Source organism: Hevea brasiliensis, chromosome 16 (assembly GCF_030052815.1).
Source record: "Hevea brasiliensis isolate MT/VB/25A 57/8 chromosome 16, ASM3005281v1, whole genome shotgun sequence".
NCBI lineage: Eukaryota > Viridiplantae > Streptophyta > Magnoliopsida > Malpighiales > Euphorbiaceae > Hevea > Hevea brasiliensis.
The window spans coordinates 9,510,672-9,538,270 of NC_079508.1; the positions used below are offsets into that span (position 1 = coordinate 9,510,672).

Genomic DNA, 27,599 nt, shown 5'->3' on the forward strand with positions numbered 1-27,599 from the left:
CACTTTGCAAGGCAAAACGCTTAATGAACTTTAAGCAACTCAAAATCATATTCCAACCATGAATCAGGTGATACATTTTTACCATTCACTTCTATTACCACGTCAGACAGAACACATCAAACGAGAGACAACCAAACAGCAGCCTAAAGAAAGCTGAGAAAAATGGGTTCCACTCATCCAACAGTGCACAATTTTCATTTGCTAAATTTGTGCTTGACTTTTCGTCAGCGCTCAAGAGAGAAATACCAGGGAAAGTACAAAATGTATTCTGTTGCATACCCCACTGGCAGCAGGAAAGCAAGTCTTCTTGTCACCAACTCACATACCTGAGAATCATACATAAACAGAGCATATCAAAACAATTCCCCCAAAGTGCTAGAACTACGTGAATAGGTCCTCAACTTGCTTACCATCAACACCAGCATTCCAGGCCCCTAAGAAATCTTTTCCACCTGTTACAACAAATTTTAAAGAGAAAAAAAAAGATATCATAATTATAAACTAGAAAGACAATAATTTGCACATGAAGATTTCATCTAATGAGATACCACCCAGGCAAAGCTTTAGTGGAGCAATCAACATTTGAGTCAAATGCTTGTCTGGTCTTTCTTTAAATTGCCAGTGTAACAGACACTCATCTAAAACCAACATGATTTTTTACATGATTAACTCGGTTGGACCAAAATTTCAAAAAAAAAAAAAAATGCAGTACAATCAAGGCCTAGGATAATTATCCTCTTATTAAAAAAACCTTTAAAAAAAATTCAAAAGGTGATGTATGTATGCAGATAAATGACTGGATGATACAAGATGTAGAACCAAGCATAAGCCAACCAAGTGGGCAACACATCTTAGGGACTTACTACACAAATATTGTCTAGCCATGCACATATAACAAATAATATATAGGTAAACATAACACACAATGCACTTAGTATACACATGCTAGAACAATAATAAAAATCAATTCAAAAACATTATTTTCACAAAATAAAGTCAATATTTTTACCATTAACTAATACAATTTGCAAAGGGTCCAATCATTCTTTATTCTTTATCTTCAATATCACTATATACTAAAACAGGAGACACTTTTCCTGTTCTTAAGCACAACAAAAAGACTATTTTGTCCCTTTTTAACTTCTACCATTAACCACCCTCTCGTTATCCTTTGCCCAGCAAAGTAACCCAGAGAGTGCTTAATTTGGCACGTTACAGGATGCACAGAGTAGAAGAAGTTAGGAGGCTAGTTTTACTATAACATCAAGCACATAATATTTATTTATTTATTTATTTTTAAATGATGAAGTATGTCATTTGCCAAAAAAATGTAATGATTAATGGTCTTAAAAAAATATTTTTATAGACATGGTTTTAAAAATATTATTGTTATTTTCAAAGTTTAAGTTTTTTCATTTATGGGAAATATAATGTAAATCTTACAAAAAAAAAAATGATACCTTAAATTAAGTAAAACGAATAAAAACAAATCCATGTAAATTAATTTGCAATTAAAATTTAATAGAGATGATTATTTTATATTTCTTGATTAACTATGAGAATCAAGGCCTTTGGCTGCACTTAAAATTATTTTCTTGTAACCTTTTTTTTTAAAAAAGAAAATGATAATATAGTTGACTACAATATTATTCAAAACATAGCATGTTTATGATAATTTGTTGTTGTTCTTTATGTTTGGAATCTTTGTTTTAAAATTTTTTATTTTATTACTAAATATAAAGATTTTGCTTTTAATTTTTTCTTGATATATATATTAGAATCTTTTGACATGCTCCCCTGCACTATTTTTTCTATTAGTTGAATTTTCTAAATTACAAACAATACCTGAGTCCCTTCAAATTTTTTATTAAGCGTTCTATTTTATTAATTTAATTTTTAAATTTTATTTATTTGTTTAAATTTTAGACCGCTTAAGTATTCATATATAAATTCAAATCACTTTTTCCGTTATTGTCATTTTAAAGGTTTTTGAATATTTATATATTTATTTATTGAATCTGTGTTAATTATTATTATATTTATTAAACCAATTTTAAAATGACTGTATTTTATGACAAAATGAATTTTTATTTACACACCAACATTACATCAATGAAATATCGGATTTCATCTCATTAGAAGTATATGTTAAGATATGTACCATAAATAGATAGGATATGTGTATATGTAGTGATTGTGTGAATATATTTAGGTGCTAAAAATTGTGGCTATAATTACGTATTTAATTAGGATTGTATTTCCTATTTAGTTGTCCTGTACAGATTATAAATTAACACCATTGGCTTGAAGGAATAATCAAACTCTTCAATCATTCTCAATATTCTTCTTCTGTTCTATTTTCTCACATGATATCAAAGCCCTCGGTGGGTCTGATTTGAAATCTAAAACAAAGTTCTCATAGGGAGGAACTTTTCCTCTTTTTCCGATCACTTTCTGGGAGTCCGTGGCTGTCACAGCCTAACCTAGTGGATTATCAAGCACAGGATCGGCCTCTCCACTGACCGAAAGACTCCGGTACACGCGCTTCTTCTCGTCGACTCGCCGGCCTTAGGCGACCTCAACCACGCTGGTCCCGTCATCTGTTTCTCACTTTTTGGTCACTACCTCTTCATACAGTAGGCTTTTCTGACGTATTTCTGAGCAACATTTTAGTATGCTTCTCTTGCCAACATGTTTGAGATTGAGGAGTCCTCCAATACAGCCTCCAACACAGGTTCTGAGATTCTCAAACCCATATTTTTTTCCATTGGTAATTCACCAATTATTACTACTGTTAAATTAGCAGAAAGTCAAAATTATATGTCTTGGGCTGCATCAGTGGAATTATGATTTATGGGGCAGGAGTATGATGACCACTTGGTTAAAAATGCCATAGATATAGCTTTAACAAATAGAGCTAATTGGACTAAGATTGATGCTCAATTATGTAGTCTCTTATGGCATTCTCTAGACCCAAAATTACTTAATATTTTTCAGTCTTGTAAAACCTGTTGCAAAGTCTGGACTAAGGCGAAAACCTTATATACAAACGATGTGCAGTATATTTATAAGGTAGTATCAAATATGGTTCATCTACAGCAAAATCAACAAGATATGTCTAGTTATTTGGGACAGATAGAATCACCGGAAGACGAATTTAATTCTATCATGCCATGTACTGATAATATTTCTGAGCAACAGCAGGACAGGTTCTTCATGGTTTTGGCATTGATTGGGCTAAGACCTGACCTTGATTCTGTTAGAGACCAGATATTAATTAGTCTGATTATTCCCACTCTAGAGGATGTGTCTGCCAGGCTTCTACGTATCTTACTCAATAAGAATAATTTCTCCAAAATTGAATCTTCAGGCATGGCTGCACAAAGTGAAAATCAACCGAGACGGTACTTATCAAAGAGGCAAGGGTAAAAGGCTTCATTGCACTTATTGTGATAAGAGTAATCACACTCGAGACAGTTGTTGAGCCCTTCATGGTCGACCACAATGCCCCATTTAGTCAAATAATGTAGGCCGATCAACTGCTCATATGGCTCAATCTGGTAAAAATGGTATTCTTCCATTACCTGATGGAAAGGATCAGGTGTCAGATTCTATCCTAGTAACTGGAGCTGATTACAAGGAGTATTTGCAATATCAAACAGCCAAACAACAATCTTCTAGCAATGCTCATTCTGGTTACTTGTCTAACACAGTCTTCGCTCACTGGTCCATGGATCCTAGACTCTGGTGCTTTTGATCATATATCTAGTAACAAAAGTCTTTTCTCATCTCTAGTTTCTCCTCCGGTTTTATCTAAAGTTACTTTGGCTAATGGTTCACAAACTTTAGTTAAGGGCATAGAAGAAGTAAAAATCTTTCCATCTATTCTTTTAAGCACAGTTTTGTTCACTCCAGAATGCCCATATAATTTAATCTCCAATAGTAATTGACTAAAAATCTCAATGGTTCCGTCACCTTTACAGCTGACTCTGTTGTTGTGCAGGACCGGAATACGGGAAAGATGATTAGAGTAGAATGTGAGTCACAAGGGTTGTACCATCTTTCTACTTCAAATTCTCCAGTTGCTCTTGCCTCTACCACTTCCATTGATCTACTTCACAATCGTCTAGGTCATCCGAGTCTTGCCAAATTGCAAAAATTAATTCCTAGTCTTTCTAGTTTATCTTCTTTTAAATGTGAGTCCTATCAACTTGGGAAACAAAGCCGTGTTTCCTTTCCCAAGCGAGTCAATAATAGGGCTAAGTTCATATTTGAAATTGTCCATTCAGACATTTGGGGTCCAAGTCGTGTCAGTACAACTTTGGAATTTCATTATTTTGTTTCTTTTGTTAATGATTATTCTCGTTGCACTTGGTTATTTTTAATGAAGACTTGTTCTGAATTATTTTCTATATTTCAAAAAATCTCTACTGACATACGTAATCAATTTGGTATTTCTATTAAAATACTTCGCAGTGACAATGCAAAAGAATATTTGTCTACTCCCTTTACTCATTTCTTATCTTCTCAAGATATCACTCACCAAACTTCATGTGCTTATACCCCTCAACAAAATAGGGTTGCCGAATAAAAGAATCGTCATCTAGTTGAGATTGCCCGCACTTTACTCATTCACCATAATGTTCCTCTTCGTTTTTTGGGAGATGCTATTCTTACTGCTTGTTACTTAATTAACTGAATGTCTTCTTCTGTTTTGCAGAATCAGAGTCCTCATTCCATTTTGTTTCCCGACCAAGATACCCATCAGTTGTCTCTGCATGTATTTGATTGTATTTATTTTGTTCATGATCACACTCCTGACAAAGACAAACTTCAACCCAAATCAATAAAATGTGTCTTTTTGGGATATTCTAGACTTCAAAAAGGTTACAAATGCTACAATTTACTTACAAATAAATACTGTGTCAGCTGATGTAACATTCTTTGAAACATCTCCCTATTTTTCTTTTAACACCGCATCTAAGGTTTTTATTCCCACCACCTTCCCAGTTCCTACTCTTCCTCCACCACCAATCAGTCTACCACATCTACACGTCTACTCACGTCGTTCTTATCCTTCCACTAACGCCATTGATGCTCCTTTGCTTGATACAGGTACAACACCGGCTCCTGGTGACTCTCGCCTTCCTTCATCTTCACCTATTCCAGTCTCGCCTTCAACAGACGATGCTACTCCTTCCATTGCCATCCGAAAAGGTATTCGTTTGTCTCCAAATCCTCATTCTATTTATAATTTTGTGAGTTATCATCGTTTGTCTCCTTCCTACTATGCTTTTGTCACCACTTTGTCTAATGTATCTGTACCTAAGACTATTAAAGAAGCTTTGGAACATCCAGGATGTTGTAATGTAATGGTTGAAGAGATGACTGCTCTCTATAACACTAGCACTTGGGATTTGGTGCCACTACCGAAGGGTAAGTCTACTGTTGGTTGTCGATGGATTTATACAGTCAAGGTGAGGCCTGATGGCCAGATTGATAGACTTAAAGCTCGCCTTGTTGCAAAAGGCTATACTCAGATCTTTGGCCTCGATTACAATGATACCTTCTCTCCTGTGGCTAAGATTGTCTTTGTTCGCCTTCTTATTTCCTTAACTGCCATCCATCATTGGCCACTTCATCAACTAGATATCAAAAATGCCTTTTTACATGGCAAGCTAGCTAAGGAAGTTTATATGGAGCAACCACCAGGGTTTGTTGCTCAGGAGGAGTCTGGTTTGGTGTGTCGCCTACGGCGTTCTTTATATGGCTTGAAACAATTTCTGAGAGCATGGTTTGGACGGTTCAATACTGTAGTCCAACAATTTGGAATGTCTCGGAGTGAAACTGTCCATTCAATATTTTTCCACCATAATGGCCATGATAAGTGCATTTATCTCGTTAATGTTGATGACATTCTTATTATAGGAAATGATCATGTTGGAATCTCAAAACTCAAACAACATTTGTCCAGTCTGAAAAGGATCTTGGGAAGCTAAAGTATTTCTTGGAGATTGAAGTAGCACAATCCAAGACAGGTATCACCATTTCTCAAAAGAAATATGCTTTGGATATACTGACAGAGACGAGCATGTTAAACTGTAGACACGCAGATACTCCTATGGATCCAAATGTCAAACTTGTTCCTGGACAAAGGGAGCCATTGGAGGATCCTAGTAGATACTGGAGATTGGTTGGAAAACTCAATTATCTTACAATCACACGCCCAGACATCTCATTTGCTGTAAGTGTAGTAAGTCAGTTCCTTCAAGCACCATGTAGTAGTCATTGGGATGCAATTATTAGGATACTCAGATATATTAAAGAAGCTCCAGGACAAAGCCTATTATATGAAGACGGGTCATTCACAGATTATTGGTTACTTAGATGCAGATTGGGCAGGTTCTCCTTCAGACAGATGGTCTACTTCAAGATATTGCATTATGATTGGAGGCAATTCGATTTCTTGGAAAAGTAAGAAGCAAGATGTGGTTGCTAGGTCAAGTGCAGAGAATATCGAACTATGGCTTTGGCAACTTATGAACTTATATGGTTGAAACAACTTCTCTAAGAGTCGAAGTATGGGAAACTTAAACAAATACAGCTAATCTGTGACAATCAAACTGCACTTCACATTGTCTCTAATCCAGTGTTTCATGAGAGAACGAAATATATAGAGGTGGATTGTCATTTCATCAGACAAAAGATTGAATCTGGGTGTATTGCCACTAGCTTTGTTAACTCAAATAACCAATTAGCATCCTGACAAAATCTCTCAGAGGCTCTCGGATTGAATATATTTGTAACAAACTTGGAGCATATGATTTGTACGCTCTAGCTTGAGGGGGAGTGTTAAGATATGTACCATAAATAGTTAGGATATGTGTATCTATAGTAATTGTGTAAATATATTTAGGTGCTAGAATCGTAGCTATAATTACGTATTTAATTAGGATTGTATTTCCTATACAGATTATAAATTGACACCATTGACTTGAGGGAATAATCAAGCTCTTTAATCATTCTCAATATTCTTCTTCTGTTCTATTTTCTCACAGTATAATAATGAGAAATTGTTAATCTATTTTAACAATATTTCTTACACTTCTTTTTTTTTTTTGCTATAACCACTACTTTTTTAATTGACGCTATTATTCTTTTCTAATAATAATAATCATAATAATATCGTCATAAAAAAATAAAAAATAATTACAGAGTTTTTCATTATATTAAATGTGTAAATTTGTTTTATAAATAAAAAACATAAATTTGCTTTGATCTTAAAATCTGATATAATTTACAATACATTTGATTTATTTTTAATAATAAAAATTATTTTAGAGCATTGCATATACATTATTGTTATTTATTAACTATATTTCCATAAAAATATAGTTAGGCACTTTTATATGGGTTACAATAATATTATTCTCTTCTTTTATAACTACACTCTATAATTAAATATTTTTATGATCAAATTATACTTTATTCAAGATATTATAATAAGTAAATAATAAATACACACATAACTAATGTGCAATACATTGCATGATTAAAATTTTATTTTAATTGAATTAATCAAATAATTTTAATAATTACTAATAGATAACAGTTTTTTTCGTAACATGTAATTATTTTATATTATTATAAAATAGAATGGAATACATTTTTAATATAAATTTTTTTAATGTATTAACTATATTATAGTTAATATAACAAATAAAAGAAAAAAAATAATGCCCGCAACATCATGCGAGACTTTGTAGCTTGTAAAAACTAACAAAAATAATACTTTTTTATGATTTTATTACAATAGTTTATGAAAACTTTTTATATTATAAAAATATGATTTTCCCCCCATTTTAGAACCACAAAGTCCATCTTTTTTAGATGCAACCAATTAACCATGAAACCAATTTTTCTCCAAGAATCAAGATTGAGTTGAGACAAAAATAATCGATAAAGGAAACGATGAAATCAAGGAAAATTAGATTTTGGGATTATTTTTATTTAATAAGAAATTATGAAATTCATTTTTCTTGCAATTTTTTGATTAAGGCAATGTAAATTGTACTATTTTGGAATTTTGATTGTCATAAAGAACATTTAACAAGTTCTTCTTCTGTAACGACAAGGGAATTAGACAAACGAATCTCCTATAATAATGGGTTTATGTCAGGGATAGGCTTTGAGTCCGTAAAAGACCATTAAAAAATCACATCCTAACAATGACTATTGTCTATTATAGTTAGGTCCATGCACATTATTGGGGGAACCAAAGAACCGCACTAAAGCGACAGAAACCATACCAAACCAAAATTTTTTTATACTTTGATTCGGTTCTAATTCTTCACCAAGGACCAAGCCAAAACCGAACCGAAACCGTACTAAACCGATAACCGAATTTATAAACTCAACTCAACTCAACTCAACTAAGCCTTTATCCCAAAAATTTGGGGTCGGCTATATGGATTCGCTTTTTCCACTCTGAACGATTTTGGGTTAAATCCTCAGAAATGTGTAATGCTTCTAAGTCATGCTGTACTACTCTCCTCCAAGTCAATTTAGGTCTACCCCTTTTTTTCTTTCTATCCTCTAGCCTAATGTGCTCTACTTGTCTAACTGGAGCCTCCGTATGTCTACGCTTCACATGACCAAACCACCTCAATCTCCCTTCTCTCAACTTATCTTCAATTGGCACCACTCCTACCTTTTCTCTAATACTTTCATTACGGACTTTATCTAGTCTAGTATGGCCACTCATCCACCTTAACATTCTCATCTCTGCAACTCTTATCTTAGATGCATACGACTCTTTCAGTGCCCAACACTCACTACCATATAGCATAGCCGGTCGTATGGTCAGACGGTAAAATTTTCCTTTTAATTTATTAGGAATCTTACGATCACATAAAACTCCGTGACACGTCTCCACTTCAACCATCCGCTTTAATCCTATGACTAACATCCTCCTCACATCCCCATCTACTTGAAGGATCGAGCCTAGATATTTAAAGTGATTACTTTGGGACAGTGCCACTCCATTCAAACTAACTCCTTCCCTATCACCGTTTGGCCTTCACCGAACTTGCAATGCATGTCTTCGGTCGTCGTTCTAGGAAACTAAAAACCATTTGTCTCTAGAGTACTTCTCCAAAGTTCTAGCTTCCTATTGACTCCTTCTCGTGTCTCATCTATCGTAACAATATCATCCGCAAAACATCATGCACCAAGGAATACTCTCTTGTATATGTTTCAGTTCATATAAAACTTATGTAAAAAGGTAAGGGCTTATGGCTGATCCTTGGTGTAATCCAATTGAGATCGGAAAATCTCTTGTGTCCCCTCCCACTGTGCGCACAATAGTAGTTGCTCCTTCATACATATCTTTCAATACTTGTATATACCTAATAGATACCCTCTTTTGTTCTAACGCATTCCATAAGACCTCTCTTGGAACACTATCATAAGCCTTCTCCAAATCAATAAAAATCATGTGTAGATCTTTCTTCCCATCTCTATATTTCTCCATCAAGCTTCTAATGAGAAAGATCGCTTCCATAGTTGAACGACCAGGCATGAAACCAAATTGATTGAGAGAGATAGAAGTATCATGACGTAGTCGATGCTCCACAACTCTCTCCCACAACTTCATAGCATGGCTCATGAGTTTAATTCCCCTATAGTTTAAGCAACTCTGTATGTCTCCCTTATTTTTAAAAATAGGTACTAAAATACTCTTCCTCCATTCATCAGGCATTTTCTTTGAGTTTAGAATCTTATTAAATAATTTAGTTAACCATGCCACTCCCATATCTCCCAAATACTTCCACACTTCAATTGGTATTTCATCGGGTCCACAGGCTTTACCTACTTTCATTCTCTTAAGTGCTTCCTTTACTTCTAAAGATCTAATCCTTCTAGTATAATTTACATTCTTTTCTATTGTTCTATAATCTATATTCACGCTATTTCCATTTTGACTATTATTAAAGAGATCATTAAAATAATTTCTCCATCTTTCTTTAATGTCCTCATCTTTCACCAATACTTTTCCTTCTTTATCCTTAATGCACCTAACTTGATTGAGATCTTGACATTTCCTTCTCTACTCCTTGCTAATCTATAAATATCTTTCTCCCCTTCTTTAGTTTCAAGTTTCAAGTTTCTCATATAACTTTTCAAAGGCCTGTGCTCTTGCTTGGCTAACTGCCTTTTTTGCCTCTTTCTTTGCTATCTTGTACTGTTCATATGCCTCATTATTATCACATTTAGGTAATTTCTTATACCATTCCCTTTTTCTCTTCACTGCCTTTTGTACTTCCTCATTCCACCACCATCTCTCTTTTGAGGGTGGTCCATGTCCTTTAGACTCCCCAAGTACTTTTCTAGCTACTTCTCTAATCTTTGATGCCATCTGTATCCACATATCATTGGCCTCCATATCTAGCTTCCATACTTCGGACTCAAGAAGCTCATTTTTGAACTTCACTTGCTTTACTCCTTTGAACTCCCACCACTTTGTTCGAGCTACACTATTTCTTCTGACCTTACTTGAATTGTTCCTAAACTTGACATCCAAGACCACCAACCTATGTTGACTTGTTAAAGCCTCTCCTGGAATGACCTTGCAATCCTTGCATAGAGCTCTATTTGTCTTCCTGGTTAAGAGGAAGTCGATTTGGCTTCTATGTTGCCCACTTTTGAAAGTCACTAAATGTGACTCTCTTTTTATAAAGTAGGTATTTGCTAGTATTAGGTCGTATGCCATAGCAAAATCCAGGATGCTTTTTCCCTCCTCATTTCGACTGCCAAAACCAAAACCTCCATGAACATTCTCATAACCTTGCCTATCACTTCCTACATGTCCATTCAAATCTCCACCAATGAAAACATTCTCTTCATTCGGTATGCTTTGCATTAAATCATCCATATCTTCCCAAAACCTTTGTTTACTCTCACTATCTAGTCCTATTTGTAGGGCATAAGCACTAACTATATTTATTGTTTCTCCGTCTAGTACTAGCTTTACTAGTATAATTCTATCTGCTACTCTTTTCACAGCTACTACTGCGTCTTTCAATGTCCTGTCTATGATTATACCCACTCCGTTCTTGTTTCTCTCCTTTCCGGTAAACCACAATTTGTACCCTGAATTACCCACTTCCTTACTTTTCTCTCCTACCCATTTAGTCTCCTGAATGCAAGCAATATTCACCCTTCTCCTTTCCAAGGTATCCACAAGCTCCATTAATTTTCCTGTAAGTGATCCAACATTCCAAGTACCAACCCTGATCCTCCTCCTATCCTGCTCCTTCCTAATTGGTCTCCTTCTATGATATCTTCTAATATTTTCTATGTCTATCTTGTGTTCTGTTCCACTATTTGTTTTATTATCTGTCTTATGGACTAACTTCTTTACCCACACCCGTCCATGATGTGGGAACCCTTACTCACTTAACACCACACCCGGGCGCCGGCATGGCATGGCGCGTCGCTTTCGGTGAACGCCCTACACCCTTGCATATTTATCACTACACCCGGGCTCCGATGTAGCGCGTCGTTAGTAGAGGACGCCCCAACGTTTATATCATTTGAATCCATATCATAGGGTGTGACGAAATTTTTACGCTGGTTGTCACCTACCGCAACCTTCCTCCTTTATCCGGGCTTGGGACCGGCTAAGCGCAAACTACTTAGGCGGAGTTGATAACCGAATTTATACATATGTTTTTTTAGATGTATTATATACTTTCAATATAATTATATATATTTATATATGTATATATAATTATGAACTAAATACAATCTAATATTATATTTTATTTTTCTATATTTTTTTAATAATTTTAGTCATAAATATATTAAATTATCTTATAATTCTTAATTATAAATATATTATTATACTATATATATGTTAATTCTTAATTATATTTATATCTTATAGTTAAATATTTTATAATTAATAAATAGTTAAAAGATATATTATATGATATACTATCATATTATATAATTTATTTAATCCTCAATTATATAATTAAATATTATATGAACAAATATTATATAATTTAAAAATAACAAAAAGATATATTATATGATATATTATGTATTACTAACCAATTCAAAACTTAAATGCTAATTCAAGTATAATTTTTTAAGGAAATAATTACATAAAATTGTTTTAAGAACTGAGGACTAAACTGGAACTAAAGAACCAAGAACCGTACCGAATCGGATCCGAAACAATGAAGAACCAAACTGGAACCGTACCGAAATTTCAGTTCGGTTCCAGTTCTTAAACAGACTTTGAACCGAACCAGAATCACACACCCCTAATTATAGGTAATCAAGCTAATGAGGTCTGTTTATCATTATCTCTCTATTCTATGCTTCTTCTATTTGATGTCTTTAGTTCATGAGAAAACTGACCAGTGAAAAAGTGGTGAGACTGCAAATTCTTAATGGCAGAATTCTTGTTCTCTTTTTTGGTGTGACGTGTTCATGTCTGTGCATGAACACATGTTAACACATGCCAATTAGAGAATGTTTTATAAAGGTCAAAAACCACAAAAAGCCAATCCTTTTCATGATTTTCAATTACATCCTGAGTTTTTAATTTTACAAATTTTATCCCAAATTGAGATCTTGGTTGCAAGTGTATCCAGTTGGCTACAACAGTTAAAATTAGGATAAAAAATAATTTTATTATTTTATAAATTATCAAAGGTGCTGCTCTTTGTTCTATAGTTAAGACCTTAAGCCACTTTTGAACGTTATATAACTGTACAAAGAAACATTATAGGAGAAAGCTACCTTTTCCCAGGTGCAGCTATTTTGCCATCTTTTTTCCCGTTTCCAACTCCTTTGTGACTAATCCATTTGGAAAGGAGACCTAAGCTGAGATTGCTTCTCATCACCATTGTTGCCATCAATGTCCATGACAGATCTGTCCTTTGCTTTGTCCATATTCAAAGCCTCCCCATCATCCAGAGTTCTACCCTTTCTCTTCTTCTTTCTCTTCCGAGAGTGATTTTCATTAGCAGATTGGTTATTGTCAAACACCCTATACACATCAGACAGCAAATTCTGCACACTACTACGAAAAAAAAAAAAAATACAGATCCATAGTATACTTGGTCATTTCTAATGCATGCATTACCAGAATCAAATTCATTTCCAAGATCATCAATAGGAAAACAAATGTAGAGGAACTGAACTATGAGTCATGCTCTTTATCATTCCAATCAGCTGTTAAATGTAATACCCATATTCGTTTCTTACCCTATTATCTTATACAACCAAATGAAATCTCCAGCAGGGGAAAAAAATCATGCTCTATGGAATTGTTGGAGCTTATAATTCCCATATTCTTTTGTTATACTATTATATTAAACCATGAAATTGAGGACCTAGTTCAAATCTTCTAATACACATAACAAGGTTGCATACACTTAATTCCAATGCCAATATTATAAGGATTCATAAAAACTATCAGAAAGGTTCCAAACAATACAAGTATGCTCACACAATATTGGCTTGCCTCTGATTTTCCTTATTTTGCAGAGACCCATCGCATTCAATGTGATTAGACTTCAACTCTTCTTGGCTGGATTGATCCTCTTTGATGACATTGGTATCCTTACCACTATCAACTTCAAGGGTTTTATCTTTTCTTTTTCTCTTTGGCTTTAAACCATTTTCAGGGCCCACCTGAGTGGAAGGCAATTGGGAATTCCCTCGCAAGACAGCCTTACTCCTATTGAAAATATAAGATGAAGAAAATAAGAATAAAAAAAAATTAAAAATAAAAGGCATTCCCTGCTTAAAAGGTGTAAAAAGAAGAGCAAAAAATGCTGAATATTACAAATATATGTTTTAGTTCACATAAAACAAGCAGCAAAAACCAATAATACTAACTCATCATTTTCTTGCTTCTCATGTTCTTCATTTTTCAACAAGACATCTTGCTCTATGTTTTCACCCTTAGCCTCATCTGGCAGAGTCTTATCATCTCTATGAACAATGCCATAGAAAGGAATCTCAGCTTGAAGACCTTTTTCCTCCTTTGCATGTTTTTTCTTTTTCTTACTAAACTTTGCAGCAATTCCGTGAACCAATTCAATGCAAGGTGGTGAGATTCCCCTGCATGACAATAACATGCAATGAGAAGGTGGATTTGGAGTTGTCTAATCATCCTAGTGAAATAAACATCGATGAGATAGATATGTTGGTTTATGAAGATGGTAGAAACTAAGATGACAAACATATATCTTAGTTTTCAACAAGCAGGTAAACAACTAATGATACTAACTCATCATTTTCTTTCTTCTGATTTTCTTCATTTTTCAAAAAGACTTCTTGTTCTATGTTTTCACCCTTAGCCTCATTTGGCTGAGTCTTATCATCTCTATTAACATTGCCATAGGAAGGATTCTCAGCTTGCAGACCTTTCTCCTCCTTTGCCTGTTTGTTCTTTTTCTTACTGGATTTTGCAGCAATTCCATGAACCAATTGAATGGAAGGTAGCAAGATTCCTCTGCATGACAATAGCATGTAATGAGAAGATGGATTCGGAAAGATGTGATCACTATATTTTCATTAGTAGGCTAATCTTCCTAGTGAAATAAACATTATTGAGAGACGAGTTGGTTTATGAAGAAAGTAGAGAGACAAAGATGACAAAAATATCTCTTACAAAATAGAACAAGCAGCTAAACAACCAACAATACTAACTCATCATTTTCTTTCTTCTGATTTTCGTCATTTTCCAACAAGATGTGTTGCTCTATATTTTCACCCTTAGCCTTATCATCTTCATTGACATTGGCATGGAAAGGACTCCCAGCTTCAAGACCTTTTTCCTCCTTTGCCTGTTTTTTCTTCTTTTTCCCAGATTCCGCAGGAATTCCATGATCCAATTCAAAGGAAGGTGGTGAGAAATGCAACATGATATCTCCCCTGCATGACAATAACATGTAATGAGTTACAGATGGTGGATTTGGAGCAAAGAAAGATGTCATCACTACATTTTTTTCATTAGGTTGCTAATGATGGGTTGGTTTATGAAGAAGAAGGTAGAGAGACAAAGACAGTGAGATCTTTACTAGGAGTTAGTGGATAGAGGCCTTTGTTAAAGGTAACAAATTTGATAGTATTGGCATTATGGCTTCTTGTCTTGAAAGGCATTTGATTGAGAATAAAATGTTATAGCTCCCAAGGAAAAATGGCATGGGAAAATTTTGCTGTGCCCATTTTTCTATCAACTTGTAAGGTAGCTAATTGTTAAAATTGACAAGGGTTTGGTGAAAAAAAACCACATAGCATTCATGCATTGAGATTAGAACACAAACACAGAAAGAGAGCAAAATAAGACATGAGGAATTTTATATAGTTCAGCATCTGCAACTTTTAATTATGAAGGAAAAGGTTACAACTTACAAGTGCCTTTTCATTAGAGTTTCTCTTTATACTAGGAATAGAAGAAACCCAAAATTATAATCAGCCCCTATAATTAGAACCATCCTAGGCTAACAATCTCATTCTGTACAACAGCAGGCTTCACCTTACCTTCTCTGAATACGACCTTCTCTGAATATGACCCACAACCTCAACAGGGTTTCTGTGAATCTTATAAGAGAATTTTATGACTAGCCTAATTTCCTTTATAGCTCTTAGTCCAAAAAAATATTGTGACCATTAACATTAAAGATTATTCCAACCTATTGGTCTGTAAAGAAGCATTTATAAGATGAGACAAACACACTTATCATTTTTCGTCCTCTGGTCTTCTTCATTTGTTACGGCTATATCTTGACTTGATTTGTCAGCTTTTGTCTCATTTTGCTGGGCTTTATCCCATTTAAGGATTGTGCCAAAGAAAAAATCATCTTCAATTCCAGTTATAAGCTGTTTCTCCTCTTTGGATTGCTTCTTCCTTTTCTTCTTTGGCTTTACACCATTCTCAGAGCCCACATGAGCAGAAGGTAGGATAGATTCATGTTGATCAGGCTGCCTGCACAAGTGAATCGACCAAGTCAAATGCAAATATAGTTAACAGCAAGAAATAAATGCTAGCTAATATGAATGGGAAATTTTCATTAAGTGCATTAGAATAAAAATCACAATATAATCCCTATCCTTGTTCCATAGTTCTCAATAGCACATTAACTCAACTCAACTCAACTAAGCCTTTATCCCAAATTTGAGGTCGGCTATATGGATTCGCTTTCTCCACTCTAAACAATTTTGGGTTAAATCTTCAGAAATGTGTAATGCTTCTAGGTCATGTTGTACTACTCTCCTCCAAATCAATTTAGGTCTACCCCTTTTTTCTTTCTATCCTCTAACCTAATGTGCTCTACTTGTCTAACTAGAGCCTCCGTATGTCTACGCTTCACATGACCAAACCACCTTAATCTCCCTTCTCTCAACTTATCTTCAATTGGCATCACTCCTACCTTTTCTCTAATACTCTCATTACGGACTTTATCTAGTCTAGTATGGCCACTCATCCACCTTAACATTCTCATCTCTGCAACTATTATCTTAGACGCATACGACTCTTTCAGTGTCCAACACTTACTACCATATAACATAGCCGGTCGTATGGCTGTACAGTAAAATTTTCCTTTCAACTTATTGGGGATCTTACGATCACATAAAACTCCCGTGCCACGTCTCTATTTCAACTATCTGGCTTTACTCCTATGACTAACATCCTCCTCACATCCCCCATCTACTTGAAGGACTGAACCTAGATATTTAAAGTAATTACTTTGGGACAGTACCACTCCATTCAAACTAACTCCTTCCCTATCACCAGTTTGGCCTTCACTGAACTTACAATGCATGTATTCTGTCTTCGTTCTACTTAACTTAAAACCCTTTGACTCTAGAGTACTTCTCCAAAGTTCTAGCTTTCTATTGACTCCTTCTCGTGTCTCATCTATCAGAACAATATCATCCGCAAACATCATGCACCAAGGAATACTCTCTTGTATATGTTTCGTCAATTCATCTAAAACTAATGTAAAAAGGTAAGAGCTTATGGCTGATCCTTGGTGTAATACAATTGAGATCGGAAAATCTCTTGTGTCCCCTCCCACTGTGCGCACAATAGTAGTTGCTCCTTCATACATATCCTTCAACACTTGTATGTACCTAATAGATATCCTCTTTTGTGCTAACACATTCCATAAGATATCTCTTGGAACACTATCATAAGCCTTCTCCAAATCAATAAAAACCATGTGTAGATCTTTCTTCACATCTCTATATTTCTCCATCAAGCTTCTAATGAGAAAGATCGCTTCCATAGTTGAACGACCGGGCATGAAACCAAATTGATTGAGAGAGATAGAAGTATCTTGACGTAGTCGATGCTCCACAACTCTCTCCCACAATTTCATAATATAGCTCATGAGTTTAATTCCTCTATAGTTTGAGCAACTCTATATGTCTCCCTTATTTTTAAAAATAGATACTAAAATACTCTTCCTCCATTCATTAGGTATTTTCTTTGAGTTTAAAATCTTATTAAATAATTTAGTTAACCATGTCACTCCCATATCTCCCAAACACTTCCACACTTCAATTGGTATTTCATCAGGTCCACAGGCTTTACCCACTTTCATTCTCTTAAGTGCTTCCTTTACTTCTAAAAATCTAATCCTTCTAGTATAATGCACATTCTTTTCTATTGTTCTATAATCTATATTCACGCTATTACCATTTTGACTATTATTAAAGAGATCATTAAAATAATTTCTCCATCTTTCTTTAATGTCATCATCTTTCACCAACACTTTTTCTTCTTTATCTTTAATACACCTAACTTGATTGAGATCTTGACATTTCCTTTCTCTCCTCCTTGCTAATCTATAAATATCTTTCTCCCCTTCTTTAGTTCCAAGTTTCTCATATAACTTTTCAAAGGTCTGTGCTCTTGCTTGACTAACTGCCTTTTTTGCCTCTTTCTTTGCTATCTTGTACTATTCATATGTCTCATTATTATCACATTTAGGTAATTTCTTATACCATTCCCTTTTTCTCTTCACTGCCTTTTGTACTTCCTCATTCCACCACCATCTCTCTTTTGAGGGTGGTCCATGCTCTTTAGACTCTCCAAATACTTTTCTAGCTACTTCTCTAATCTTTGATGCCATCTGTATCCACATATCATTGGCTTCCATATCCAGCTTCCATACTTCAAACTCAAGAAGCTCATTTTTTAACTTCACTTGCTTTACTCTTTTGAACTTCCACCACTTCGTTCGAGCTACACTATTTTTTCTGACCTTACTTAAATTGTTCCTAAACTTGACATCTAATACCACCAACCGATGTTGACTTGTTAAAGCCTCTCCTGGAATGACCTTGCAATCCTTACATAGAGCTCTATATGTCTTCCTGGTTAAGAGGAAGTCGATTTCGCTTCTATGTTGCCCACTTTTGAAAGTCACTAAATGTGACCCACTTTTTATAAAGTAGGTATTTGCTAGTATTAGGTCGTATGCCATAGCAAAATCTATGATGCTTTTTCCCTCCTCATTTCGACTGCCAAAACCAAAACCTCCATGGACATTCTCATAACCCTGTCTATCACTTCCTACATGTCCATTCAAATCTCCACCAATGAAAACATTCTCTTCATTCGGTATGCTTTACATTAAATCATCCATATCTTCCCAAAACCTTTGTTTACTCTGACTGTCTAGTCCTATTTGTGGGGCATAAGCACTAACTATATTTATTGTTTCTCTTTCTAGTACTAGCTTTACTAGTATAATTCTATCTCCTACTCTTTTCACAGCTATTACTGCGTCTTTCAATGTCCTGTCTATGATTATGCCCACTCCATTATTGTTTCTCTCCTTTCCGGTAAACCACAGTTTGTACCCTGAATTACCCACTTTCTTACTTTTCTCTCCTACCCATTTAGTCTCCTGAATGCAAGCAATATTCACCCTTCTCCTTTCCAAGGTATCCACAAGCTCCATTAATTTTCCTATAAGTGATCCAACATTCCAAGTACCAACCCTGATCCTCCTCCTATCCTGCTCTTTCCTAATTGATCTCCTTCTATGATATCTTCTATTGTTTTCTATGTCTATCTTGTGTTCTGTTCCACTATCTGTTCTACTATCTGTTCTATAGACTAACTTCTTTACTCACACCCGTCCATGATGTGGGAACCCTTGCTCACTTAACACCACACCCGAGCGCTGGCATGGCGCGTCGCTTTCGGTGAACACCCTACACCTTTGCATATTTCTCACTACACCCGGGCTCCAATGTATCTCGTCGTTAGTAGAGGACGCCCCAACTTTTATATCATTTGAATCCACATCATAAAGGTGTGACGAAATTTTTACGCTGGTTGTCACCTACCGCAACCGTCCTCCTTTATCCGGGTTTGGGAATGGTTGTCACCTAAGCGCAAACTACTTAGGCGGAGTTTCTCAATAGCACATTGATGAAAAAAAATTCAATCAAATTAGGCTCCAATTGTTTCACATAAACTATTTTTGCGAAAATCATTCTCCATGTATACTGGTATTTGAGGTGCTTACAAAAATAGGTAAATGAAAATTATTTTCCATGTCAAAGAGAAAAGTAAGTCATTTTTCACTTTCACAAACACATCAAAAAGAACAAACCTAGACAAGAACAATCAAGACGCATACTCATCATTAGTCTACTAAGCACCGCCAATCATCCATGGTTGCACACAGCCAATAACTAGTGACAACCACAATTTATTATTTTTCTCATATTATACTATAAGTAGAAAAATATGAAGTTGCAGGTTGTCACAGACAAAGGAAGAAGCTGAAACAGAGGAGAATGGAGTAAAAAAAAAAAGACATTGATGGTTGAGATTTAAAAAGTAAAAGAGTCAAAGATGGCTTTAGTTGACTAAGGAGTCTGCTAGGAAAGTAGGGTCGACATGTGTGATTTTTGGAGGAAAAATAAGTAGTTAGTTAGTTGAAAGAATTGTACAGGTTGTTAGGAACACAAAGGCAATTACTAGAGCGAGAGGAGTCTAAAAGCAGATTATAACTGTATAGAAGATTCCATTTTGAAATCAATACAATTCTGATTCTTCTTTCTCTAATTTTCTCTTCCCATTTCATTGTTTTCTACTTTATTTATTCAATTCTCTGCAACTACTTTCTTCTTTCTCTCTTATTCTTCCTCTCGAAAGGAAACCCTGAAATTACGGTTTTTGCTGTCACAAGTCTAATATTTTCCTACTCTTATATGCTAAAAGAAAAATAATATTCTCCAATATTACTCCAAATGCCAGAAAGTAATTTCCTATTTTTTTAGTATTGCAACCAAACAACAAAAAAATAAACCATTTTCTCCATAGACAAGTTATTTTGCAAGAAACAACTGTAGCCTTACTTGACTTTATTAAGCCAATTTATTACACTATTTCAAAATTGCCATAAACATAAATGAAGATGGATTTAGGATAACACTTTCAAAAAGTTTTTACATATGAATTTCTTTAGTTAAATAATTGGGAAAGAAAAGCTTCAGCGTGTTTTATTTACAACATAAACCACAGGTCACATCACAATTAACAAAATTTATAAATGAGATAAGTTCAATGCAACAATATCTATTTATACTGCACCTTTTCAACTCACTATCTACAACAGCATTTGCTTTTCGTTCTGCCATTGTGGCATAATTGCCATCATCCTTCATCTCGTTAATTTTCTGACCTCTTTCTTTCTCAGCCTTTTCACTTGCTTCCGGACTTTTATTCCTTTCAGCAGATTTATAGAAGGAAGAAATTGTCATCCTGTCATCAGTTTCACTGTACAATGCAGGCATAGAAGTGCCACCATTGGCAAAAGTATGTTGCTGTGAAGTGTAGTCATCGTCAGACTGACAGGGCAGGTACTTTTTCCTAAGTCGTCTATTTTTAGCCTTCTCATTCTTAAGTTTCCTCTTATGCAACATCTCCTCACCCACTGATAACATCAAGGTCCAAAATTTTAAGTATAAAAAAAAAAGAAAAAAGTTGCATAACCCCGTAAAAAATGTATGAACAAATATCAATCTTTTAGGAAGAAGGATTATCACTCTAAGGTTTCCTAATATGCAAAAAGTGCTGTTGAACAGCAATCAGAGAACATGAGATAATTCAACAGAAGCAGCAGAAGATAATTTACTGATGAGGTTGAGTCTATGATTCCAATTCAAAAAGGAAGTGTCATAAATTGAGAAGATGCATTCTAATATGATTACGATAAAAAGATACATTAATTTAGCTTGGATTCATTTGTGCTACATCTTGAATTCAAACTGCAATTTCACTCTATGAGTTCACACACACACACGAGGTTGAGTCTATGATTCCAATTCTACAAGGAAGTGTCATAAATTGAGAAGATGCATTCTAATATGATTACAATAAAAAGATACATTAATTTAGCTTGGTTTCATTTGTGCTACATCTTGAATTCACAATGCAATTTCACTTTATGTGTACACACACACGCGCGCGCACACACACACCCACACAATAAAAAGATACATTAATTTAGCTTGGATTCATTAGTGCTGCATCTTGAATTCACAATGCAATGTCACTTTATGTGCGCGCGCACACAAACACACACACACACATCATTTGTGCTACATCTTGAACACGCACACACACACACATCACTCACACAACAAAAAGATACATTAATTTAGCTTGGATTCATTTGTGCTACATCTTGAATTCACAATGCACTTTCACTTTACGTGTACACACACACACTCTTCGTGCTACATCTTGAACACACACACACACACACACACAATAAAAAGATACATTAATTTAGCTTGGATTCATTTGTGCTACATCTTGAATTCACAATGCAATTTCACTTTATGCGTACACACACACCCACACACAATAAAAAGATAAATTAATTTAGTTTGGATTCATTAGTGCTGCATCTTGAATTCACAATGCAATGTCACTTTATGTGTGCGCGCACACAAACACACACAATAAAAAGATACATTAATTTAGCTTGGATTCATTTGCGCTACACCTTGAATTCACAATGCAATTTCACTTTATTTATATATATATATATATATATATATATATATATATAACAAATATGAACATTGAAACATGCTAGCCCAGCCTAGGGGCATGTTTGGCTCATCTTGGAATTCCAAGTTTATTTTAGAAAAACTAAATGGAATTTAAAGATAATCTTAAAAATAAACCTAAAAGCAGTGTTTTTAAAGACATGAGAAGGCGTCGGGCGAAGCTAGCTAAGGCGAGTCAGCTTGCAAAAGGTAAGCGCCTGAGACCCAGAGGCGAGAGGCGAGGAAGATCCATAGGCGAGAGGCGTGAGGCGAGGAAGGCATCGCCTCTATAAATAACATTAAACTTCAATTTTTTTTTTAATTTTTCTTTAAACAATAAAAAAAAAAAAAAAAAAAAAAAAAAAAAAAAACCCTAACCTGTTGTTTTCATTTCATGCCGTTTGGAGAAGACCCAATGCCTAACAGGTGTTTCTTCCTCTCTTTCTCTCTTCTTCTTCCTCTTTCCTCTCTCTCCTATCCCCTTCTTCTATTCTTCTCTTCCCTCCTTCTCTATTCTTCTCTTCTTCTCTCATCTCAGTCACGCCCTCTTTTAAAATAGAAATTTATTTTTTATTTTTTTCTTTTTAAATTTTTTATTCTCTCTCTCCTCCTCCTCTCTTCTTCTTCTCTTATTCTGTCAATCACACAACACTTTTTTTTTTAATTTTTGTTTCATTTAATTTTTATTAGATTTTTTTTAATTTGTTGTTTCAAATTTTGTTAGATGGGTATTATGATATGCTTTCTCTATGCATAGGTATTGCAACAGTGTTTGAAAATTATTGGTTGATTTCTTTGACATGAGTTCAAATTATTGTTGTCCCTCTTTATACTTATTACATTCACTGTGATTCTATTTTTAGAGAGCATGTTAATCTTTTATATAATCTTGGAAATTATAGTGTTACATTTAAAATTTCTTTTTCTGCATAATATATTTTAGTATAAATAAAATGAGGCTTTATATATATATAATTTAGGCAATTTGGGTTACAGGGCTTTGTTTCAAAAAGGCTCTCGCCTCACCTCTCGCCTCTCGCCTAAGGCCATAGAATATCTTATCGCCTTAATGCCGCCTTTCGCCTTAATAACACTGCCTAAAAGTAGATCCCATTTCAATATAGATTCAAATTATTCAAAAATAAAAAATATAATAAAAAAATCTTGGCTTCCTTGCAAGAAAACAGAATCCTATTCTAAGAATTGCATTCAAATCAAATTCTCAGAGAACTAAAACATGCCCTAACTATACCTGCATACAGAATTATAAGACATTCAAGCAGTTGCTTTATGCAGTAGTTGACTTATATCTGTGTCTCAGATTTCAGTAGATGATCTGACTAAAATTTTCAAGTACTTTTGAAAATATTAAATTTCATTTAATTAAAGAAAAATTGTTGTTTGTTTCCACTGACACAAATGCATTTAAAATTGGCAGTGACTTAATTCTAAACAAACTAAATCAGTCAAAGGACTATGTTGAATATTAATGTTGCTAAACATCTGCTTGAAAGATAACAAACACTTTAACATGCTTTATGCAAACAAGCAAGCCATGGAAAGATATGCCTGTCCACTAAAGATTTAAAAAAAAAAAAAAAAGTACTGATCAATAAAGATGTAAAGTTTAAAACCATACCTCCATCAATAGATACAGGAGAAGATGGGATGACCTCTGGATCAGCATCATCAATAAAACTATCTTCATACTCACCCTCATCACTACCATCAGTAGATCTTTCTGTCTCTGTATCTGCAATATCCTCTCCATAGGATTCTCTAAATATTATAGTCAAGGAGAAACAAAGAAAATCCAGGTGGCAAAATTCAAATAAATAAATATAAGGAAAAAGTAAAAGAAAAAGAACAACTTTTATATAGGAGCAAAACAAATATTAAATCTGAAATACAAGAACAGCCACCTTAATAAATTAGGTGAAAGGAAAAACCAAAAATAAAAAAGTCAGAAAGTAGAGAGTCAGGTTCCTATCTATGTTGCACAGACATGGAAATAATGTCAAATTTAAGAACTTTCAGTTTAATTCATAACAAAATTAATACACAATTATTACTTTAAAATTTCATAACCAGATTCTCATATTTTAAAAAAAAAAATAATAGAAACTAAATCCATTGCCAATACCTCTCCTCTTCCTCTAGTCCCCAATGCAATTTTTTATTCTTAATCTTGTGACCGTTTAGGTGGTTTCTTTTCATTTCTTTGAATTGGACACAGTTTGATGTGTCCAAAATACGTGTTGGGCCAGTGTCACGACACTGCATAACCTTCGCTGAACGTGTGTATTGATGCATTACAGGTCACTATATACTGCATAAACCAATATACAAAATTAGGCCTTGTTATTTTGCAAGTGCCATTGCATCCATCAGCGGCTTATCCATGACACTTGCAGCGTTGCTTATCTTCATAGATGTGTGGCGTGTGGTTTTGCCTCTTTTGTAGCCTAAAGTGTGTGTATGTGTGTGTGTGCAATAAACAGAACTAAACAAACAAGGATACGACGCATCATCAGGATTGTAGAGCCTACTCCCACCCAGATAGTAACCAGTGAGGTGAACGCTTATGGGGCCAATAACTGAGAACACAACCTCATCAGCCTCCTCGAATTCCAGATTCAATTGGCATGACTCGGACTGTTCAGGAAACAAAGAGCAAAGAAAAACAGGACTTCTTTTCCCCACATTGCACTGAACCACACTCTTCTTCGTCCCAGTGCCAATCCCTAACGTTGCCTGAGCCAACCATTAAACAAATCATCAATAGCGAATAAAACCCACCAAGAAATGTTTCTAAAAAGAAACACCCACCCAGAAAAAGAAAATAAAAATCAGCTTAAATTGCTAAATTCAAAAAAATAATTGTAATTATTAAAACAAAATAGTAAAACCCCAGATGGAAAACATCGAAAATTTCTTAGTAAATAATTAGAAGAAATAGACTACAAAAGGGACAACAAAGAACTCGTAGAATGAAAGGTACGCGGCGAAGTGTTACCTGTGAAATATGGAGTCTTCCTCTTGCATCATCAGGTTTAAGGGTGAATGGCTTTCCAGCTTTCACTTCCGTTCCCCAAAAAGCCATTGCTTGGAAGGAACAGTAAGGGATTCGTCTTCAAACTTAAAAAGCCTACCAGGGCCTGTAACCCCGAACGCAAGTAGCAAGGGCTTGGTTAAGGAAATATTATTATTTAATCCTATATTGCAGCAAAATTTATGATATAGTTTTCATATAAAAAAAGGGAAAATATACAAAAAAAATTACTATTGGTTCAACTCATTTTATTTTGTGACAATGTGATAATGAGGTTTCACTCCATTTGAAATCACAGCTTTTCATTTTTCTCCATCAATTATACGGTGATGTAGATAAAAAAATGTAAATTAAATGTTAAAGTCACACTTTTTAACTAATCTTGAATTAATCTTCTTTGACCTAAAGGATGTGATAGCAAACAACATAAAATGATGCAAAACTATTGATTTTATTTTTACACTTGGAATTTAACAACTCTGAAAGACCTGAATGCAATAATCTTCTTTCGGTATATCAACTTGTCTTAGCCAAGACAAAAGAGAAAGGCAAAAAATGGATGAGAAATATGAGGGCAATGTGGAGGCTATGGGGAGGACTAATCAGTTGAACAACAGAGACGAGGAGGCCATTCCGTGTTTTACTTAATGTTGGGCTGGTTAGAACCACAGCTAGAAACATGTTTTTGGTGCTCTTAAGGGAGCTCTAGATGGTGGTTTGAATATTCATCACAGTAATAAAAGGTTTGCTAGCTTTTGAAAGGATGACAAACAACTTGATACTGAAGTTCACTGCAAGTATATCTATAGTGGTCATGTTGTTGCATACACGAGGACATTGATGGAGGATAGGCCAAAGAAATACCAACTTCATTTTAGTGAATACATCAAGAAGGGAATTAAGTCAGATGGCATGCAGGAGATGTATAAGAAGGTTCATGCTACAATTTGTGTTGATCTCACTGCCAAGAAATAAATAAGCAACCGCCTAAGGAACACAGAAGGTAGAGTTTGCAAAAGTTGACATATAACGAAAGGAAAGCTAAGTTGATTGAGTGATTGCAAGCACTCAACTCTACAATTAATTATGAGGATGATGGTAGAAGTATAATGTTGGTATTTTAGTTTGAATATGTCAAAGTTTCCTTAGACAGCAACCTTAAAGTTAACTTTTGGAGGGTCTATAAGACAACAACATTATTCATGGATTTTGTAATGGTATGGTTGTATAGTAGGGTGAATAATTGAAAAATAAATGACATTAGGCTTGAGACATTAAACCTTCACTTGCATTGCCAATCATGAGGCTTTGATTTTTTTTTTCCCTTGGTGTATTTGTTAAACAACATAAATTTTCATTTCACAAATCACTTACCAGGCAACTGTAGAAATTTGAATTTTGGAGTAATCCTTCGTGAAGTTCATCTTTAAAAGTTGAACCTGGTATTTCATTTGGCATTTATCCTATTTCTGGTGGAATTCTTATTAGGATGGGAGAGAGTGATTGCGAGAGGGAATTTTAATCCTTTAATGAAAGGGTAAAACATCAACTATATTCTCATCCCATTCCTTCCACTTACAACTTACCTTTTTTGCAAAAGAGATATGACCACTTATAGAGGGAGATAATAGGAAACCTCTCCTTTCTTCTCTCTCTAGTGGGTGGCAAGGGAATAAAGGGCGGATGTCTTGCTCATCTCTTAACTCTTTTTGCTTTATATTTTTGTTGAGAATTGCATACAGAAAGATTTGCAGATAATGTTCCTTGAAGGTTGATGCTGGCAATCTTAAAGACATAGTCAGATGCCTCTTCAAACGATTTACAGACAACTAGTAACCTTGGAAGTGCAATACCGGCATTAGGAGCAATACTATATTCATTAATATTGAAAGCAATATTTTTATCCTCTTTAACGGATCATTTTCTTTGTTAGAGTTATTCAAGGTCTTAAAGCATAAAACCCCTTTAAAGCAGTTTTGTAACCTAAGTCTATTGAGGAAACTACTAGCATGATTCTTATCTGCCTTAGTGAAAAAAACTTTCCAAATAGGCACGTTGTGTAAAGATATCTAAGAACAAGGTCAGGCTTTAGGATATCATAAAGTAATCTTCAATGAACAAAACTATAGAAATCATCGTAGTTGAACTTATACCTAATACCTTAAGACTAGTTTGTCCCATAATAATTTTATAAGGAAACACACAATTTTGGTGAGACAACAATGCTTGTGTAGTCATTCTCATGAGAAGATGGTTAGAAAGAAGAAAAAGAAGAAAGAGGAGGAGGAGGGAAAACAAGTAGAAAGATAGGAAAAAGTGAGACCCATAATTATAATGAAAAATCATTTTTAATTAAATCTTTAATGCCACATTAGCAAGTTTTGATGGAGAAAGATGGATAGTCGTGGTTTATTAACAGAGCGAAACTTCAAGGTAC

General features: G+C 34.6%; 1 protein-coding gene and 1 pseudogene across 7 annotated transcripts; one reads left to right on the forward strand and one right to left on the reverse strand.

Annotated features, from left to right (window-relative positions):
• Nucleotides 1–24: 24 nt before the first annotated feature.
• On the reverse strand, nt 25–25,324 carry LOC110659633 (peptidyl-prolyl cis-trans isomerase FKBP43). Of its 7 annotated transcripts, none has more exons than XM_021817617.2 (12): nt 25,127–25,324; nt 24,632–24,864; nt 23,750–23,889; nt 20,645–20,987; nt 15,764–16,012; nt 14,734–14,958; nt 14,312–14,536; nt 13,918–14,142; nt 13,541–13,756; nt 12,814–13,063; nt 411–452; nt 25–326 (listed from the first exon to the last, which is right to left on the reverse strand). In XM_021817617.2, exons 1-10 carry the CDS (start codon nt 25,211–25,213, stop codon nt 12,871–12,873), a joined length of 2,136 nt encoding a protein of 711 aa, XP_021673309.2. In that variant the 5' UTR covers nt 25,214–25,324; the 3' UTR covers nt 25–326; nt 411–452; nt 12,814–12,870. The 7 variants fall into 7 exon arrangements, with proteins under 7 accessions (XP_021673309.2, XP_021673307.2, XP_021673306.2 ...); XM_021817615.2 differs by having other exon boundaries at nt 12,814–13,093; XM_021817614.2 differs by having other exon boundaries at nt 12,814–13,096.
• Nucleotides 25,325–25,502: 178 nt separating this feature from the next.
• On the forward strand, nt 25,503–26,937 carry LOC110659636 (60S ribosomal protein L5-like; annotated as a pseudogene).
• Nucleotides 26,938–27,599: the final 662 nt, after the last annotated feature.

Excerpts from the sequence above, each read along its gene's own strand:
- LOC110659633 (XM_021817612.2), bottom strand. The coding sequence starts at position 25,213 with ATGGCTTTTTGGGGAACGGAAGTGAAAGCTGGAAAGCCATTCACCCTT. Across the intron at positions 16,013-20,644 it reads GTAGATAGTGAGTTGAAAAG|GCAGCCTGATCAACATGAAT; the intron begins GTGCAGTATAAA and ends TCACTTGTGCAG. Across the intron at positions 14,537-14,733 it reads CAGAAGAAAGAAAATGATGA|AGGAATCTTGCTACCTTCCA; the intron begins GTTAGTATTGTT and ends ATTGTCATGCAG.